The 16,697-nt window shown below is 42.7% G+C and overlaps 1 protein-coding gene across 1 annotated transcript in view; it reads right to left on the bottom strand.

Moving 5' to 3' along the window:
* The window catches only part of LOC126457507 (cullin-3), a 225,411-nt gene that overhangs the window by 38,606 nt on the left and 170,108 nt on the right, over positions 1-16,697 (bottom strand). Inside the window, exons 9-10 of the mRNA XM_050093842.1 lie at positions 15,568-15,675; positions 1,756-1,880 (exon numbers count right to left, since the gene is read on the bottom strand). Coding sequence (XP_049949799.1) covers positions 1,756-1,880; positions 15,568-15,675 — 233 coding nt within the window. The remainder of the gene's footprint in view (positions 1-1,755; positions 1,881-15,567; positions 15,676-16,697) is intronic.

Below are 16,697 nucleotides of genomic sequence, written 5' to 3' on the forward strand. Positions count from 1 at the left end.
AATCTTTTTGTTGTGCCTATCGTGACTCGGCGACTCTGCTATATGGTGAGTAGCAAGTTTCCTTCTCTAATATTGTTACAATCTATCCTGGATTTTCCATTGTTTCATGTTCACTTGGATTTTCCATTGTTTCATTTTCATTAGAAATGTATGTTATTTAGAAACTGAAACACCCTCAATCCCAAGGAGCTTACATGCGTGTGTAACCAGTCTCAACATCAGAGAATGAGAAACAATACTCACAATATGTTTTATGTGCTGGAGGCTGATGTTAATTTTGACTGAAAATCCGGAAATTTAATACTACAGGAAAAAATTACAATTTGAATTTTAGAAGCATTTAATGACAGATGTGGTGATATGCTCATTAGTTAACAACTTTGTTACTAAATTAGTTAAGACCTTTTCTGTGTGCACTAACAGGCAAGTGTTTAGCAATGAAAGACTGCTAATCACCATTTGCCTGCCTGTGTATACACAGCTGTCACTGACTGACAGAGATGGCTGTTCTTTGACAGTGATAATCTGTTGAAGTTTCAAAACTGAATCTTCTACAATGGATGCTACAAATTATATGTACTCTTGGTATCATTAAATACTTTAAGATAGCAGTAGTTTCTGAGGATTTTATTGTTGCTTCAATTTTTCAAGGCTGCTGTTAATAAATGCAATGCAACGAGAACACCTTCCAAGTATAACCCCCAAATTATTCCTACTTGTTGTCCACGGAAAAAGTATTCTATTACCGTGAAATGACAGCTGTGGCCGAAATTAATTTACATACCATATGGTCTGTATACAGGGGTGGACAAAAATATGGAAACACCAAAAGTACAACACATTATCAAGCCTAATATGGCACAGGAAAACCCTCAGGCTTTCAAAACTGTTACTTGTCATTTAAGAATGGATAAATAATGGTCATGTATGGTTTTCAAGGGAATCTTATACATTTCTTCCTGCAAAATAGTGGCAAGTTCAGGTAATAAGGATGGAGTTGGATAGTGATCATGCCCCTTCTCTCCAAAGTAGACCAAAGGGTCAATGAAACTGAGATCCAGTGACTGTGGTGGTCAGGGGAGATGAGACAATTCATCCTCCCCATCACTCAAAAAATCAGTCCTGGACAATGCAAGCTGTGAGTATAGGGGCCCTGTCTTCTTGGAACACAGTATCAACATTGTGGAACAAACACTGCACCATGGGATGGACCCGATCAGGAAAAACGGTCATGTAATTCTTGCCAGTGGTGTGACCTTGTGGAGTAACCACGGGGGCCGTGGAATCGCATGATACAGCCGCCCAAATCATCACTGAACCCTCACCATTTTCACTCTTGAGATGTAAACTCAGCCAGAATTTGGAAACTGTTGAAACAAAACTCATACAACCAAATGACTCTTCCATTGCTCCACTGTACAGGTTCTATGGCTTTGGCACAATGTTTCCTTGTTACTGGCATTTGCATCACCTGTGTTTTAAAATTCCAGCTCACACTGCAATTCCCAGTTCATGGGACTCGGTCCATGATGTTTTGTTGTTAACAGGGTTTGCAAGTGTAGCATTAAGTTTTGCAGTGACTTTTGCAGCTGCCGTCCTCTTATTCTTTACCACAATCCTCTTCATTGACTGTCCATCATGATCACTCAATACACAACTTCTTCCAATCCTGATATAAACACTATGTTATCTTTTACTAAAGAATGAACTAAAACCATGAATGTGACAGTTAAGTTTTCATTACTTTGAACTTACCTTCTAAAAGCTTCAAAAGCATTGCGGGGAGCTGCTGGAATACTGCATTTTGGAGTCGCACTTTGTGTTGGCCAAAATCCAGTGGTAAGAACCCGCACACTCATGTCTACACCATGAAGATTTGTCTGTAAATCAATGAACACAAAAATTGCATAAATCTTGATCCAGCTTAAGTTTGTGTTCCTAATTTATTTTATTTGCAGCAACAATACATATCTGGCATTTGTGGCATACAACTTGAGTATAACTACAATACGGAGAAGCTAGATTGCTATTCACCATGTAGAGGAGGCACTGAGTCACAGATAGGCACAATGGGGAAAAAAATATTCATTGTGCCTGTCTCTGACTCAACAGCTCTTCTATGTGGTGAGCTGCAACCTACCCCTTCCATATTGTTGCTATACCATCCTGGAATTTCCACTGTTTAATCTGAGAGTAACTGTTAAGAGAGGTACACTGTGTGTATGAATACTTTTGTATAGAGGTCTATCATGACATCATAAATGTGTACTCATTACTTATTATCTGCAAATAACAGCAAGTAGCAAAATTCTGTGCAACTCTTTCCCCGGTAAAACTTTGCAATGGTGGTGATAGAGGCGACAGAGGCAGCATCGCATTCTGTGTTCCCAAACAGTACATCTTCATTCACCATTTGACAATTTAGGTTCACATCATATAACATTTTCAGTATCTTCTCACTACATACACTTCTTTAGAATAATAAAGAGCACTTATGTTTTGCTTAGCCAACATCTCTAGTTATGTGAGAAATTTTGACAATGCACTGAAAAAAAGATGTGTAAGCTTTGCTGAGAGTCATGGAAATGTATATACAGGAACTAGTAAGTATCATTAAATTGTGTTTTTATATCTTTTAGTAATGTGTAAGCTTTAAGTATTCAATTTGCAAATCTGATGTCTGTAATCCAAGTGTACAATTCTGAATTATTTTTTAAATGAATTTTAATAAATAGCTGACTTGCAACTTTCTTTCTCCACTTTGTTATTCACGTATCTTTTCCACTGTTAAGAAATTAATTCACCTGTCACTGTTGATCTGAGGCAACTTTTAAGTCACTGCAAGGAGCTGAATTTTTTTTTTTTTTTTAGGGCGCAAAACTTCTATGGTCATTAGCGCCCAGCCCGTGACGTAGGAAACAAAAAAAAAAAAAAAAGGAAATTTAAAATCAGCAGCAATGGGAACAAAGTCATAAAATTTGAGAAACTAAAGGCAGAAGGAATGCTTAAAAATCCACTATAGAAAGGGGTTGGTTGTCCCCAAAAACGCTTCAAATGACTGACGTCATTTCACTGTCACTAATAAACTGTAGAACGCGGTCAGCGGAGCGCGTGTCATCTGCTAAAATCGACGATAGATCAGGCGATAGCTGTAGACGGGAGCGTAACGGATTAAAATAGGGGCATTCAATTAAAAGGTGTCTGACCATCCACAGCTGAGAGCAGTGGGGACAGAGTGGGGGAGGATCGCCGCTTAAAAGATGTCGATGGCTAAAAAGACAGTGCCCTATCCGGAGTCTACCTAAAATTACCTCCTCCCGACGACGCGTTCGGGAGGAAGAGGTCCAAGTGCAAGGAAGGGCTTTCACTTCCCGCAATTTATTATGGGTAAGTGTTGACCAATGCGCATGCCATAAATGAGCAACTTGGCGACATAAACCGCTCCGTAGATCGGTAAACGGAAGAGACTGAATAGCTGGTCGAGAAAGAGAGACTGCAGCCTTGGCCGCTATATCGGCCGCCTCATTCCCACAGATACCAGCGTGTCCCGGGAGCCAGAGGAACGCCACTGAGACGCCCCCCAGGTGGAGCAAGCGCAGACAGTCCTGAATCCGGTGGACCAGAGGGTGCACAGGGTAAAGAGCTTGGAGACTTAGGAGAGAGCTGAGAGAATCTGAGCAGATTACGTACTGTATCCGCTGATGGCGGCGGATGTAGTGGACAGCCTGGAGAACAGCGTAAAGCTCTGCAGTATAAACCGAACACTGGTCGGGAAGCCGAAAGTGATTTGGGGTGTCGCCAACAATATAGGCACTCCCTACACCTAACGATGTTTTCGAGCCGTCGGTGTAAATAAATGTGGCTTCCGTCATTTGTGCACATAGAGCAGCAAATGCCCGACGGTAAACAAGTGTAGGGGTACCATCCTTGGGAAATTGACATAGGTCTCTGAGCAAGTCGATCCGGGGACGGAGCCAAGGCGGTGCTGTACCCCAAGCTGTCAAGAAGGTTTTAGGAAAGCGGAAGGAAAGAGAATGGAGCAGTTGACGGAAGCGGACTCCCGGGGGTAGTAGGGAGGAGGAGCGGCCTGCATACCCGACATCAAAGGAGGCATCGAAAAAAAGGTCATGGGCTGAATTAGCAGGCATGGAAGACAGATGGCTAGCATAACGACTCAGAAGGACTGCCCGCCGATTGGACAGCGGAGGTTCAGCAGTCTCAGCATAAAGGCTTTCCACAGGGCTGGTGTAAAAAGCTCCAGACACTAAACGTAATCCACGGTGGTGGATAGAGCCGAGACGCCGAAGAATAGACGGCCGAGCAGAGGAGTAGACTATGCTTCCATAATCCAATTTCGAGTGCACTAAGGCGCGATAGAGGCGGAGAATGACCACTTGGTCCGCTCCCCAGGAGGTACCATTCAGGACACGGAGGGTGTTAAGGGAACGCAGACAGCGAGCCGAAAGATAGGAAACGTGGGAGGACCAGCACAGTTTTCTGTCAAACATAAGACCCAAGAATTTAGTGACGTCGGAAAATGGAAGGTTGACAGGACCTAGATGTAAGGTGGGCGGAAGAAACTCCTTACGTCGCCAAAAATTAACACAAACGGTCTTGCTGGGTGAGAACCGGAAGCCGGTTTCTATGCTCCACGAGTGGAGGCGATCGAGACATCCTTGAAGACGTCTTTCAAGAAGGCTGGTCCGTTGAGAGCTGTAGTAGATCGCAAAATCGTCCACAAAGAGGGAGCCCGAGACATCAGGAAGGAGACAATCCATAATTGGATTAATGGCGATGGCAAACAGTACAACACTCAGCACGGAGCCCTGGGGTACCCCGTTTTCTTGGGAGAAAGTACGGGAGAGAGTAGTGTTCACCCGCACCCTAAATGTGCGCTCTGCCATAAATTCGCGAAGAAAAAGGGGCAGCCGGCCTCGAAAGCCCCAAGAGAACAGTGTGCGGAGGATGCCTGTCCTCCAACAGGTATCGTATGCTCTCTCCAGATCAAAAAAATATTGCTACCGTTTGGCGTTTCCGGAGAAAATTGTTCATGATATAAGTGGAGAGAGCAACAAGATGGTCAACGGCAGAACGATGCTTTCGGAATCCACATTGGGCTGGTGTTAAAAGACTGCGGGATTCCAGCCACCAAGCTAAACGGTAATTCACCATACGCTCCAAAACCTTACAGACACTACTCGTGAGAGAAATGGGGCGATAGCTAGAGGGGAGATGTTTGTCCTTTCCAGGTTTCGGAATGGGAACGACAATAGCTTCCCGCCATCGCTTGGGAAAGGTACTGTCGGTCCAAATTCGATTATAAAGGCGAAGGAGGTAACGCAGGCTATGGGTTGATAAATGCAGCAACATTTGGACATGGATACCATCCGGTCCTGGGGCGGAGGAGCGCGAAGAAGAGAGGGCATGTTGGAGTTCCCGCATGGAGAAAACAGTATTGTAGCTTTCGTGATTTTGAGAGGAGAAAGCAAGATGTCGCACTTCCGCTGCACGTTTCTTCGGGAGAAACGCTGGCGGGTAATTTGAAGAGCTCGAAATCTCAGCAAAGTGCTGACCCAATGAGTTAGAAATTGCAACAGGGTCCACTAAGGATCATGCGCGACAGTGAGCCCAGAGACCGGGGAGAAACTAGGCGCGCCTGAGAACCGTCGAAGCCGACTCCAAACTTCCGAGGAGGGAGTGAAGGTGTTAAATGAGCTAATAAAGAATTTCCAGCTTGCCTTCTTGCTATCACGGATGACGCGACGGCATCGCGCACGGAGCTGCTTATATCGGATACAGTTGGCCAAAGTTGGATGGTGACGGAAAAGGCGAAGAGCACGTCGCCGCTCACATATTGCGTCACGGCATGCCTCGTTCCACCAAGGAACTGGGGGGCGCCGGGGCAATTCGGAGGTGCGTGGTATTGAACGTTCCGCAGCTGTGAGAATAACGTCGGTAACATGTGTGACCTCATCGTCGACGCTGGGAAAGCAACGGTCATCGAATGTCGCTAGAGACGAAAAAAGTGTCCAATCGGCTTGGGCAAACTTCCAGCGTCGCGAGCGCATATATGGCAGTTGAGGCTGCAGTCTAAGAACACATGGAAAGTGGTCACTCGAGTGTGTATCATCAAGGGCGAACCATTCGAAGCGCCGAGCTAGCGGTACAGTACCGACCGCAAGGTCCAAATGAGATAAATTTGTCGTGGAGGCAGACAAAAATGTGGGGACCCCAGTGTTGAGGCAGACTAGATCCGCTTGGTGGAAAACGTCTAGCAATAGTGAGCCACGTGGACAAGGATGTGGAGATCCCCAAAGCGGGTGGTGGGCATTGAAGTCCCCAACCAGCAAATAGGGGGGTGGAAGCTGATCAAGAAGATGAAGGAGATCAGCTCGTGCCATTGGTGTGGACGATGGAATGTATACCGTACAAAGAGAGAACGTGTATCCAGAAAGGGAAAGACGGACGGCGACAGCTTGGAAGGAACTGTTTAAGGGGATTTGGTGATAATGGAGAGTATCGTGGAGCAGAATCATGAGTCCTCCATGGGCTGGAGTGCCTTCAACAGAGGGGAGGTCATATCGGACGGACTGAAAATGAGGGAGAACAAAGCGGTCATGGGGACGCAGCTTTGTTTCCTGAAGACAGAAGATGACCGGCGAGTAGGATCGTAAGAGGATCGACAATTCATCCCGATTGGCTCGAATGCCGCAGATATTCCAGTGGATAATAGACATAGGGTGAACAGAAAGTAGAGGAACGTGACCAAGGGTGCTGTCAACTCAACGACTGCTCAGAGCTTGCGACCGACAGCATGGAATGGCATTCAGTCGAAGGCAGAAGATCCTGATCCATAGGTTGGTCAGGAGCAGCTCCTGCCACCAACGATCGGCCAGTTGACCGGCCACCAGCAGTGCGCCTCGGCGACACAGAAGACGGCCGAGGGCGATTGCCGCCAGGTGGTGCTGTAGATGGGACACGCCTTGGTGGAGAAGGAGAGTAACTGTGTTTCTTCGTAGCCTTCTTGGAAGTATGATGTTTAGATGAAGGAGGAACCGATGGTTGTGAAGTAGCGGTACGTAAGAACTCTTCACGAGAATGCTCTTTCGAAGACTTGGCGTCTGACTTTTGGGCTTGAGATTTAGCAGAACCCGACGAAGGGTGAGCCATAGAGTGGGCAGGCGAAAGTGGTGAGGTTGAACGGGCGATCTTTGCGCTGGCCGATCTGACGACCGTGGTACTAAAGGTGAGGTCGCAAGTCTGCGTGGCCGCCTCCTTTGTTGGCCGAGGAGAAGCAAGGACAGTGCTGTATTTTCCTTTCTGAGGCACGGTGGGCTGTCGACTGGCGAGTAACTTTCGAGCAGCAAAGGTCGACACCTTTTCCTTCACTCTTATTTCCTGGATGAGCTTTTCGTCCTTAAAAACGGGGCAATCTCGAGAGGAAGCAGCGTGGTCACCCATACAGTTGATGCAGCGAGGGGATGGAGGTGGACAAGCACCCTCATGGGCATCCTTGCCACACGTAACACATTTGGCCGGATTGGATTAGGCCTGGCTGGTGTGATTGAACCGCTGACATCGATAGCAACGCGTAGGGTTTGGGACATAAGGGCGAACGGAAATTATCTCATAGCCTGCTTTGATTTTTGATGGGAGTTGAACTTTGTCAAATGTCAAAAAGACAGTGTGGTTGGAATGATGTTCGAGTCAACCCTTTTCATAACCCGATGAACAGCCGTGACGCCCTGGTCAGACAGGTAGTGCTGAATTTCTTCGTCAGACAATCCATCGAGGGAGCGCGTATAAACGACTCCACGCGAGGAATTTAAGGTACGGTGCGGTTCCACCCGGACAGGGAAGGTGTGGAGCAGAGAAGTACGCAGCAATTTTTGAGCCTGGAGGGCACTGTGTGTTTCCGACAACAGGGTGCCATTCCGTAATCTGGAACAAGACTTTACAGGACCCGCAATTGCGTCGACACCTTTCTGAATAATGAAAGGGTTGACCGTGGAAAAGTCGTGACCTTCGTCAGACCGAGAAACAACAAGGAACTGTGGCAACGATGGAAGAACCGTCTGTGGCTGAGACTCAGTGAACTTACGTTTGTGAGCAGACATAGTGGAAGGTGAGGAAACCATTGCGGAAGATTCCCCCATGATTACCGGCGTCTCCGATGGCGCGCTCCTCCCTTGTGGGGGCCCTCACCGAGGGCACACCCGCCTTAGGTGATTGCTCACACCTCAGGTCACACCTCCCGACAAATGGACGGAGGGACCAATCGGCACTTTCGGAAGGTATCAGCTCGGGTAATCACCCCTCCCTGGGCCTGGCCGTTACCAGGGGGTACAAATGTGTCCTACCTGTCTACCCGGGGCGGGGAATGACGCGTTACCCCGTCACCGGCTACGCATGGAAGTGCGTGGGTCGGCCTTCAGACACGCACAGGGAGGAAAAAAGAGAAAGGGAAAGGAAAGAAGAGGGGTCTCAAACGCCGCAGCGGAGAAAAGGGCAAGGAGAAGAAGGAAGGAAAAGAGAAGGACAGAGGAAGGACGAGGACTTGCAAGTGTAAAAGCAAGGAATTTGGAACAGTTTCGAGCATCCGTCTCCGGACGTAGGCACAAACCATACTCCCAGAGGGGGAGAAAGGGAAGGAAAGAGCCAGAGGTGAGGGGGTGGGCAAAGATGGGGGACGGGGAGGGATGCGGAAAGGGAAGGGAAGGTATGCAGCCCGGAAAGGAAGGAGGGCCACATTAGCTCGGGGTCCCGTGCTCGCTACGCACGTGTCCACAAAAGAGTTGTGGACCCCCTGGGGGAGAGGAGCTGAATGACCTATCAGAAGATGTTGACTATACTGGAACTGTTCTAAACAGAATGATCGCGTGAATTAGTTGTCTTTCAGTAGAGGATAAATTACATGGTTGCACACTAGTGATAATGCTTCACAGCATTTCGAGATGTGCGAGAATCTTACCAAGATTTAAGTCTGCTCTGTGGACTCCAAGCGACTCTTATAAACATTGTGTAAATTGAAGATCTGTTTGGAAGCCATATATGAGGCTCTTAAGTGAGCATTAGCATGTAATACTTGGTGCAATGTGTATGATATTTTAAATAGTGGTTATTTTACTTCTAAAATGCCAACATACTATGCCACGGATGTTCTGGGATTGTCTACGTATTATGTGAAACTAATTATTGAATACATGGACGAGATTCTTGTAAGTGTAGTGCATGGGATAAGAAGATGGCAACATAGTTTGCCAAAATTGGTACTTTGAATAACTGCTGTACTAAAGTGATCACAGCATTTTTAACTTTGTTACTTCCATTTTCACATTGGTATCAGCAGTTGACCTTTGATTTTGGATTCATCTCACTGACACCACATAGTAGGATAACATCCACCTAAGTTCATCCTTTTTGCAGACTCTAGAATTATATCTGAGATGTGTTTCATAATTACCGAGACTTTTAGCACAGGCGATCACAGCTTCTTAAAACTCCATGTAGTGCAAGACCCACACAATAATTAGTGCAGTGGGTGTGACAGCTGTTTGGATGATCTTTAAAGAGGATTCCTTTCACACCCTTCTTCCACCCAGACACATTTGCTGCACAACCAAAACATTGGGCATGTAGCAACTCCATTCCTAGTAAGATCCTCAGAAGTGTATCTTTAATGCTAGTTGCCAGGGTTTGTACCCTGGAGCCAAGTGAACTGCATGAAGTCAGAAAATTTCTATTACTCTTAGTGTCTTAGGGTCGACACAACATACGTAAGGAGTGAACTACTGCTGTTGACCTATGTCTGTTATTGAATCTGCCGTAACTCCACAAAAAGTAAAAGCTTTTATTTGCTCAGTGGTGTTTCACCAGATCATGTGGGCCATAATTTCCTGCATTTCGTTTTGTATCACTGGCTTCAACCACGTGTTGCAGCACTTCGGGCTGTACTTCAGTTCCAGTACATTGCTCTTCTTCTCTTAGAGAAGTGTCATACAGTTTCTAATTCTTGGCCTCTACGTGAGTTTAATGTTCAACCCAGGAACCTCAGTTAACTGCAAATTACTATTTTATTTATTAATTTACCAATTTCTTTGGAATCATGTCACCCAAAGCTACTCAGTCATAGAATGAGAGAGTAAATGGTTCATATACTGCTGATTAGGAAATTTATGAACAAAAGAATTAATAAAATATGAAAAATTGTGTGGATGTGTACAAATATATAACTCATTGTACAGAAAATTTCTCTACTACTGTGACGAATTCCTGTAGAGGAATGGAAGGAATGTGCTACAAGGAAGCTTTCAAATTAGATTTGAATAGTTAAGAGTTTCTCGCTTAATTTTTCGGTCCCATTGAAAGTATTGTTGAAAATAAAACCTGCTGGATATTGCACACCTTTCTGTACAATGTTTAAAGGAAATGTTATCTAGGTGCATATTGTTTTTCTGTCAACTGTTCACTAAATGAATATTACAGTTTTTTCTGAATGATTCAATATTGTGAAGATGAAATACATGCAGAGGGATGGGAAAGTTAGAATTCTGAGGCATATGAACAACAGTCTACACAAAGTTTGCAAACTGTAGATCAGACTGACCACCATTTCCTGGGCCCCCAAAACACAACACCACACGAGGTAACGGATTGGAAAGCAATCCTGGACACTCGATGCAGAGAGTGTGTGTGTGTGTGTGTGTGTGTGTGTGTGTGTGTGTGTGTTTCTTTCTAAAGAATACTCTGGAAGAAACCTTGCACGTGTACAGTCTTTTCATCGTGCCTACCTGCAACTCAATGTGTCATCTTTACGGTGGGTACGGATCTACCCTTTTCATAATAGTGTTGGTATTCCAACCTGGACTTTACACTGTGTAACAAAAGTTATTTAGTTCTGTTTTCTTCCATTGCTCACTCAGGGTGTATACGTGGACAGGGAAAAAAAATTTCCCGGATTTCCCGGTTAAAAATGCACTTTCTCCCGGATGAAAATACATTTTTTTCCATGTTAAGTAACAATATACCTTTCCTCAGAATTGTAAAACTTATCAATCCTTTCAATGGTTGTGGTTTTATACGCTGGCGTAGAATTTCCCGGCAGTTTAGAAAACGAAACTCAGGGGGGAAAAAACACATTTTGGAAAGATGTCTGATGTGCAGCAACATGTACACTGCATATTTTCATATTACGAAAGTATAAAAACGAATTCCACCAAACACCGCATGTTACTTTCCGAAGGATTGAAATCGCGACTGCGATGCGCTTTTGTGAGCCAGTCATAGCTCGTGTCAAGCCATCTTGTCAGCCGATGGCAGCGGATATTCAGAGCATAGGACACGTGATGTAGTTAGCCAATAGTGACATCACTGTAAAGCAGCGCGAACACACAGATAGGAAAAGGTAATGGTTTAAATTAATATACACAGCGTTGCTACAAGAAAAGAAAAGCTTTCACGTATAATGTTGGATTAATAAGCTGGAGGAGAAGCTAAGCTTTCACACATAATGTTTATCTTTTCTGCGCATGTTACACTTTAAGATACATCACACAAATGTTCCAGTAAAATTTTTAACAACGACGTAAATGTCTGAGCCTCTGGGCGCGAAAATATTCTAAATAGTCATCCTCAAAAATTTGATTTTTGAATGAGAGTCAAACGCTCTGAGATTTAACAAATTCATCAGACATTTGCGCACAGAGTTCATCTTGTGTAAAAGAAAATTTACTTTACTTGAAAATAACACTTTTCAAATATCCATTCGGAATATTCTCCCGCGACCTGTTAAATTTGTTTCAGCAGCTGCACCAGATGACTGACGTCACCGCGCTTGCGCAGCTATGACGATGCAGGAAGCCCGAATGTTCATACGTGTAAAACATTAAAAGATCTTACATTATGTCATAAAAGAAACGAGACATACTTCAAGAGTATGGGAATTTTGTGAACCATACTAAAATGCATAATTTGGCTTAAAGTGCACATTCGTACGTCCAGATTCAAACGAAAATTTTGTTGGAGCACCAGTACTGTATTATCTAATGTTCGGTTCTTTATTATAGCATAATACCATACATGCTAGAAGATGGAAACGTGAACTTGAAATGCAGTGAACAGTTGAAACTAGCCAATAGTGTGGAATTAAACACTTCGTTTGAAATAACTTGGCCTCAGCAGAAAAGATTAATAAAAGTCGTTTTCTTTAACAAACCAACCAAAAAACAAAAAAAAAAACATTCTTTTGCAAGGCGATTAACGCTTGCCCGTCAGAAAGGTGGAAACAAAATCAAACTAATAATATATTTTAGCCTTCCATAATTATGTGAATGAATTTTAATTCACTTGATAGCTGCCGGCCACAGAAATCCATTTTGTTTTCATTTGACGTGAGAGCAATAAACGAAGAGGAAACAACAAAATCACTTAAACATGGGTCATGTGGAGACTACCATCTCCCCACAACAACTCAGACTGCTCTGTGCATTAGGTCCAGATCCATGACATTTCCGAACCGGGACAATATTAGATAGTGGCACTCCCTCTCCCTCGAGCGTTTGAGGCAGGACGCCAAAAATTTAAAAAATAAGCTTTTCAAAAAATCTTCATTTTGTAGCACACATCTTTCTGAAGAATCTGATACATAAAACATATGTTTCAGGGAATGTAAAACATGTTATTTGGTCTAAGTGTGCCGAAGTGAAATGCCACACCTCTTCACACAGCATTTTTCCATCGCACGCCTCTGTATTTCGCACTGTGAAATTCAAATGTGTAATATTTTGTAATGGGTGCCATCAAACTATATTCAGGCCAGTGGAAATTTAAAATGTCATGTGTTGCCTCTCCTGCCCCAGTCGGCCGGTTTGGCATCCTGCCCCTCTTAAAATAATAAACTCTCAATTAATAGCGGATGGGATTATTTGTAACCGGAAGAACAAGAATTCTTTAGAAAATTTGCACTCTTTATTGCCTATTAGCAAATAACTTGCTGTTTTGTGTGACATAAAATTAAATATAGGATACATAAAACCAGTAAAGACAGGAGACAAGCAAGACAGTACACATTTCTTCAATCTAGAAGTCCTGGCATTTTTTCCTCTCTAATCTTGCTACAACTTTACATGGTGTGCTTTCCTTTCTAAGAAAGAATCTATTATCTCGTCAAAGTTCGTCAACGTTTTGCTACATGAAAAAACGAAACGTCGTTGTCTAATACTAGAAAATCCATTAATACGAATAGTACCCAAGACTGGTGTGGATTCTCGATTTGATTACGTGTACTTTGTCACTGTCTGCTAGATAAAACGAAATAGGCCTGCCTAATATTCCAGCAATTGTTACACACACCAAATAAACAAGACTGTTTTGGCACAAATGGTCATTTTTATAACACGACAGAATATAATTCACGAAGTACCAATATCAAATGCCTATTAGGCCTACTACAAGCAAAAAGTTTTGTAGTAGTACGAAATTTTTATATAAATTTGGAATCATCATATTCTTCCGCAATTTGTGGGAGTCCCCATTTCTTCTCCTTCCTCGTTCTAACAAACAATCTTGTCATCACTAATTCTGTAATTATTCCTGCCAGGGTCAAAATTTATTCTCTGGTTAACTTCACAAAACCTGCCACAATCACCGGTTTAGTCATCCCACATTTATTCTCCGGTTAGGCGTTATTACATGTTTGTACAACCCATTTTCCTCGCTACCTCCAGAATAGAACTTTAGCGGCTGCTAGCCGGAGACTGTATAACTGGCCCTTAGTAGTGTAGCGGTCTGGCCAAAAATTTTCTGTCAAAATTTCATTTTCTTGGATCACTGAGAAGACAATACGTAATCTTTGTTGCCTGTTATTTGATTATTTCCACTCTGGTGGTATGAAACTATGGCATTCTCTAGTAATTATAACAACGCTGATCATTTGCAAACCCAGTCAACCACATAAACAGTGACTGTCATTTACCCTTACGTGTGTACACAAATTGTACTGCAGTGTCAAAGAAGTCGACGGCGTGTATTGCACGTAGACCCGTCCCCTTTTGTTTGCAGGAAAGTTTATTTCTAGATACGACAGGGATTCCCCTGGCAGAGACATCACGTACACTATGCACACATTCAAAAATCAACTTATGATTCATTCAGAAATCAATATACAATTTGATCAGAATGTCCAAAAGCCAACAGGGATGCGTTCAAAATTGTATGAGTAATCGATAGACCAACGTGCCCTGGATGCTAGGCACTTTGTGAAACAATCTTTTTACTCAATAATATGCTTCATAAGCATTCAAAGTCACTTACTCTTGTACAAAAAGTGTGCATTATTCAGGAACACACATTTTCAGTAACTTGCCAGCAGCCATAAAAAGCGTAACAACCAATGAAATTCAATTTATGAATATATATATAAGTAAGTACAATCTAACTTCTGAACCATTTTAGTGCAGTAATGTGTTCATTTTAAATAAGTATTGTACTAGTTCCATTATATGTTTGTTACCTTATAAATAAAATAAAAAAACACTTTTTTCCATTTTAAATTCAGTGCATTAATGCGATCTTAGTAAATGAGTGTTTATAAAATGATTCTTTCACATAGTGTTCATTTAAAAAAATGACGATCATTCCACTTAGGACCTGTGGAAGGTACATTATCTTATTTGTTTCATTTGTAAATATTTGTCATGCACTATTGTTTTTCTGACATGTTCTACATACTGGAGGACATCCTCACTATGGATCAATTGGAATGAAAGTAAATCTAATCTAAACTACTCTGGTTTACAAGACCTTCCATTCCTTTGTGGAAACTTATGACAGGGAAGGACAGAATAGAGTTTGAATTATATGACATTTAATTTTGTCCGACAGGCAGTAGCTTCAGCGATGTGCTAGTTTGATTTTGTCATTAGCAAAAGCTGCTGTCAATAAAAATACTAATACCATATTTGATGTACAGCATAACTTTCATCACTGACTCTGCCTGTAGGTCATGTAACTTAATGGATTTAGGGGGGCAGAAACTTATCTCCCCTCCCACGAATATTTTGGAGTGTGTAAGTATGTCGTATGGTCTAGTAACAAAAGCCTTCAGTGACTACAAAGTGATTCTTCTAATATGATCTTTACTGTCTACAAGTGCACAACATACTGATAACACTTGCACTCTACATTATTTATAAACTGTGCAAGGAATCAAATTCTTTTAACATTTATTTTGAGTCAAGAACAGAAAAGCTGATATACGTCAGTTACATTTACACTACTGAATTAATGCGAACTGCAGCTGTCAAGCCTGTTCTTTAAATACTACATCGATCCATCTATGTAACAGAAAAGCATTCAACTTCAGTCCGATGTGACAGTTTCTTTGTTAACTTCACACAAATTCATTAAATATCATACAGAAAACAGAAACAATATTTCCTTCAATAAGTAACAATACTGAGAAGTGATGATGTTTAATACTAGTGCTGTTCATTGCATACTTTTTCCAATACTTGGAAATGTTCAACTACGCAAATCGTTGTGCCAGTAAAATAGGTAATTCACACATACCCCTGATGTCATGACATGGTCCTTGAATTCTTCCATTATTGTGTTTGATACAGTCATATCTTTGAACATTCCTTCCAGTTTTGATGTGAACTGACACCCGCACTCAGTCTGTGAACAAAGAAAGATTGCAACAACTTCCAAAAGGTAATCTCTCTCTCTCTCTCTCTCTCTCTCTCTCTCTCTCTCTCTCTCTCTCACACACACACACACACACACACACACACACACACACACACACACACACACACACAAATAGAAAATATAATACTGACAATAAAATAACTAAAATTCCTACAAGAAGAAATGTGTGTACACTAAGTATTACATCACATTGCTTTGGGACAGGTGCAAATGTTCAAATGAAAAAGTGTGAGGTATGTGGCCAATCCAGAAGCATGTTAGGAGGACTGCCTCGCCTTAGCGACTGGAAAGAGCAACACTATGATTGGGAAGTTGGCTTCACCAAATGTAATTTCTTAACCCTCACTTATAGATAGGCACTGTATTGCTCCCACTGACACTTAAACCTGTGCCTCAACAGCAATATCACTATATGTATGAGAACATGCAATGTGTGGTATGCTAGTCTCTTTTTGCTGTGAACTCTATCAAGTCTTCATTGGCTGAATTCCTATGTTCTCCAAAACATAGCCATATAATACCTCTATGCTAATCATCTGTACATAGGAGTGTGTACTAGTTTAGTCTCCATTATTGTCACATGCACACAATGGCTTTACGTGCATGCCAGGCACTGGAACAAGTGGGATTTCATAGTGTAAATGTGTATTACCTACCCCAATGTCCTCAAGGTCACAAAATATGTGCATCTCAGATGCAACTTATTTACTAAGTGGATAGTCAAGAAACAATGGGAGCAATCAGCATCGCTGCCAATATTGTTCTCCTGCTTGGGCTCATTAATATATATGTAAGTAGCTAAGAGTTTTCACAGGCAGGAGAGTTTGGATGCACAAGAGCATATAATTACTTCCCACTGAGAATCTGAAGCCAGTTCACTTCTGCACTCCACTCCTTTAATCATCATCTGCAACTGATGTTTAGCCGCTTCAGAGTTATGGGAGGAACCACACAAAGTGAAATCATGGACACTACACTTGAATCCTAAT

This window comes from Schistocerca serialis, chromosome 2, assembly GCF_023864345.2.
Source record: "Schistocerca serialis cubense isolate TAMUIC-IGC-003099 chromosome 2, iqSchSeri2.2, whole genome shotgun sequence".
Lineage (NCBI taxonomy): Eukaryota > Metazoa > Arthropoda > Insecta > Orthoptera > Acrididae > Schistocerca > Schistocerca serialis.